The following is a 3,861-nucleotide window of genomic DNA, read 5'->3' on the forward strand; positions in this document are numbered from 1 at the left end:
ACAAAGGGGAATACAATGGTGCACGATAGAAGTGGTGGAAGGAGGGATTCCTAATAGGCAATAATGTGCAATAAAATGAGAGGGGATGAAAGGGGCAAAGTTGTTTCAAAGGAAGGTGAGAAAGGAGGGTGGTGACGTGGGGCAAAGCGGTTTCAAGCAAGCGTGGGGGGGGGGGGTTATACAAAAACGGCCAAAAGGGGGCCACGTAAAGCCGCTGATGTGGCAGGCAAGGAGTGGCGGACGTTTTCATCTTTTTGTTTTGTGGGGTTTGCCAAGCGGCACAACCATTCGCGGTTTTTTTTTTAATTAAAAAAAAAGAAAAGAAAAGAACGAGCGGGGAGAGGAAAGGGCGGGCGGGTGATGAAAAAAACGAAACGAAAAGAAAGAAATGTTGGGAAAAGTTCAGTTTTCTGTTTTGTTTTGTGGAAGGAAGGAAGAAAGGAAGTATAAAGAGTTGTAGAAGAAAGACAGAGCCATCGCCATAGCCTCTGTTCACAAGAAGCTCCATCGCCATAGCTGCCAAGCTCCATGTTGAACATCGCTCCTGCTCTCTCTCTCGACGACGACGACGACGACAATGGCGAGGACAATGGCAACAACAATGGCGATGGCGATGGCCTCTCCTTCAAACCCCGCCCCGTCCTCACCACCAGCTTCTCCCCTGTCGATGATCCCTCCACCTCCCTCTCTGGCTTGCTCTCCCCCGGTCGCTCCCCCCGCCCCCCTCGCCCCCTCGAATCTGTCAAGAGTTCTGATTGCCTCGAGAATTTGATCTCCCCCAGCATGCGCTCCTCCGTTGGCACCCCCCGCCCCCCTCCCCCCGGCCTCGCCCCTTCCTCCTCCTTCGAACCCCACCCCATGGTCGCCGAGGCCTGGGAGAATTTGCGCAAGTCGTTGGTTTACTTCCGAGGCAAGCCCGTTGGCACCATCGCCGCGCTTGATCCCACCGAGGAGGCGCTTAATTACAATCAGGTGATGCTCTCGGACCTCTCTCCTTTTCGCATTGCCCCGACCATCGTGTACCGGAACCATGCAAACGGCGCGTATCTCTTGTCCTTTACCGACGTAAATTCAGCTCCCAGTGGGTAGCTTTCACAAACTGTAGTTGATACTCATGTGTATCATTCTCATTATCGTATGCCGGCATTTCATATTTCATGTAGGTAAGAAAGAATTCATTTACGGCCACTGTAGCAAGGTGGCGAGAACGCCCCCAGCCGATCCTTTTGTGCATTAAATCATTCTTATTGCTACGAACGTAATCCCCTCGCTCCACGGAAACCTGACCGTTTGCCGCGCTCGTCTTCGAGGCAGTTGCTGAAGAGCTCTCCATAATGCGTTGCAGGTGTTTGTGAGGGATTTCGTTCCGAGCGCATTGGCTTTCTTGATGAACGGGGAGCCTGAAATTGTGAAAAACTTCCTTCTCAAAGCGCTCCGCTTGCAAGCGTGGGAAAAGAGAATCGATTGCTTCACTCTGGGGGAAGGTGTAATGCCTGCCAGTTTTAAGGTGCTCCACGATCCCATCCGAAAGAGTGACACAATGATTGCCGACTTTGGAGAGAGCGCTATCGGAAGAGTTGCTCCAGTGGACTCTGGATTTTGGTGGATCATCCTTCTCCGAGCCTATACCAAATCTACCGGCGACCATAGCCTTGCGGAGATGGCAGATTGTCAACGAGGGATGCGGCTGATACTGTCGATTTGTCTGGCCGAAGGGTTTGATACCTTTCCAACACTCCTCAGTGCAGATGGTTGCTGCATGATTGATCGCAGAATGGTAAAGATCAGGCAGCGCACGGGTCGTCATGCATCTTGTCTTAATACTGTTTTTCGTTTCGAAGAGTATCAGCTTGTGTGTGTCAGCGTGTGCTTTTTGTTGTGTCGAGTACCTCTTGCTAAGTTTAGCCTTCTGCATGCAAGTTCTCAGTTTCAGCCCGTTAATAACAATCTAAAAATACGCTCTTTCTCAGTATCTTCTTCATCTCTTCGACACTGTTATGGCAGGGAATATACGGTGCCCCGATAGAAATACAGGCCCTCTTTTTCCTTGCCCTGCGTTGTGCCAGAGTGTTGCTCAAGCCTGAGGCTGGTGGAAAGGAATTTATAGAGAGGATAGACAAACGGTTGCATGCCTTGAGCTTTCACATTCGCTCATATTTCTGGCTCGATTTCCAGCAACTCAATAATATCTACCGATACAAGACAGAAGAGTATTCACATACGGCTGTAAATAAATTCAATGTCATTCCTGACTCTATCCCTGACTGGGTCTTTGACTTCATGCCTACGAAAGGAGGCTACTTTATCGGGAATGTGAGCCCTGCACGGATGGATTTCAGATGGTTCTGCTTGGGAAACTGTGTCGCTATCCTGGGATCCCTGGCCACTCCAGAGCAGGAGGCAGCAATCATGGATCTGATTGAGGCACGATGGTCAGATCTAGTTGGTGAGATGCCACTGAAGATTGTATATCCTGCACTGGAGGGGCACGAATGGAGAATTGTGACTGGAAGTGATCCCAAGAATACGAGGTGGAGTTATCATAATGGAGGTTCGTGGCCAGGTAATATGCTGCCACACCCGCAGTTCATAATAATACGTAGATTTTTGGGCCTCCTATCTCGTTGGGAGGGCAACGAAAGTTAAAGGCTGCAAGGCCAATTGAAATGTTTGTCTGACGATCAAGAAAAAGTGGGTCATATGAGAGCCTAGCGCGTTACTTTGCGTTTGAAGCCCCTCAAAGGAATTTTTTGCACACATCTCACTGAATCCCATTTTCAATCTTCTATGTATCAACTGAACTTTTAAGGCCCTCCGTCGTCGTCTCTGTGGTTTGCAGTTCTGTTATGGTTGCTGACAGCAGCGTGCATCAAGACTGGCAGGCCACAAATGGCACGAAGAGCAATTGAACTTGTGGAAGGCAGGCTTTCTCGTGATAATTGGGCAGAATATTATGATGGGAAGCTTGGACGGTATGTAGGGAAGCAAGCCAGGAAGTTCCAGACATGGTCGATAGCTGGGTATCTTGTGGCAAAGATGTTGCTGGAGGATCCCTCACATTTGGGTATGATTGCTTTGGAAGAAGACAAGAAAATGAAGCCAGCAATTACTCGATCAGCTTCATGGACATTCTAAAGAGTTGCTGCAAGCAAGTTGCCTTTACCTTTCACCAGGGTAAGATGTGTCTTGCCCCCCATCTCAATGCAACAGGACGAAACTTACTCTCCCATGCTTGAATTCCATTTGGGACTTTGGGGATGGAATTACATAATGTTTGATTAAAAGTTTGGCTTAAAAATTTGTCATATTTGATTTTTCATGTAGACTAATGAGTTGGGTTCATGGAGTGTCGAAAAGCCCATGTAAGACAGGAAGGTGGGGTTACTGTTATGGAACTGTTTTTGCTGGGGGATCCTATAAATATACCTTCAATTTGCAACTTGATACTTAGAAAGGCTGGTGGCAACAATTTGAATGGGAGTTCAATCAGGGTATGCTAAATGTTTCACAACCTTATGTAAAGTCCTATCAAGTCCAATCAGCAATGCCATGTGCTTGCTATGTGCGCCTTGTCCATTCGGCACATCATTGCATCTTTCTCATCTGATGTAATCCAACGATTTTATGATCCAAAGCAATATTTTGATGCAGGTGCTGGTGAAATGGTCACAAGCATAGCTCGAGTAGCCTTTTTTGTGCTGTTTTAATTGATGAGAATAACAGTAAAACATAAAGTTCAGCTCCATTACGATCAACTCTTGGAAGCCCTAAACAAATACCAGTATGGGGCCATTGTTTGATTTTCATCAGTGAGTACAACAGCTAAAATATGGAGTGCGGCTCAATGGTATAAAAATTTTA

The 3,861-nt window shown here is 47.5% G+C and overlaps 1 protein-coding gene across 1 annotated transcript; it reads left to right on the plus strand.

The window, feature by feature from the left end:
- The first annotated feature begins 501 nt into the window (after window positions 1–501).
- On the plus strand, window positions 502–3,558 carry LOC147888262 (putative alkaline/neutral invertase F). Its single transcript, XM_087393709.1, has 4 exons — window positions 502–972; window positions 1,346–1,777; window positions 2,005–2,563; window positions 2,840–3,558. Exons 1-4 carry the CDS (start codon window positions 529–531, stop codon window positions 3,133–3,135), a joined length of 1,731 nt encoding a protein of 576 aa, XP_087249835.1. The 5' UTR covers window positions 502–528; the 3' UTR covers window positions 3,136–3,558.
- Window positions 3,559–3,861: the final 303 nt, after the last annotated feature.

Source organism: Dipteris shenzhenensis, chromosome 22 (assembly GCF_047967505.1).
Source record: "Dipteris shenzhenensis isolate YYH24624 ecotype China chromosome 22, Dip_SZ_1.0, whole genome shotgun sequence".
NCBI classification, from domain to species: Eukaryota; Viridiplantae; Streptophyta; class Polypodiopsida; order Gleicheniales; family Dipteridaceae; genus Dipteris; species Dipteris shenzhenensis.

Excerpts from the sequence above, each read along its gene's own strand:
- LOC147888262 (XM_087393709.1), top strand. The coding sequence starts at position 529 with ATGTTGAACATCGCTCCTGCTCTCTCTCTCGACGACGACGACGACGAC. Across the intron at positions 1,778-2,004 it reads GCATGATTGATCGCAGAATG|GGAATATACGGTGCCCCGAT; the intron begins GTAAAGATCAGG and ends CTGTTATGGCAG. Across the intron at positions 2,564-2,839 it reads TAATGGAGGTTCGTGGCCAG|TTCTGTTATGGTTGCTGACA; the intron begins GTAATATGCTGC and ends TGTGGTTTGCAG.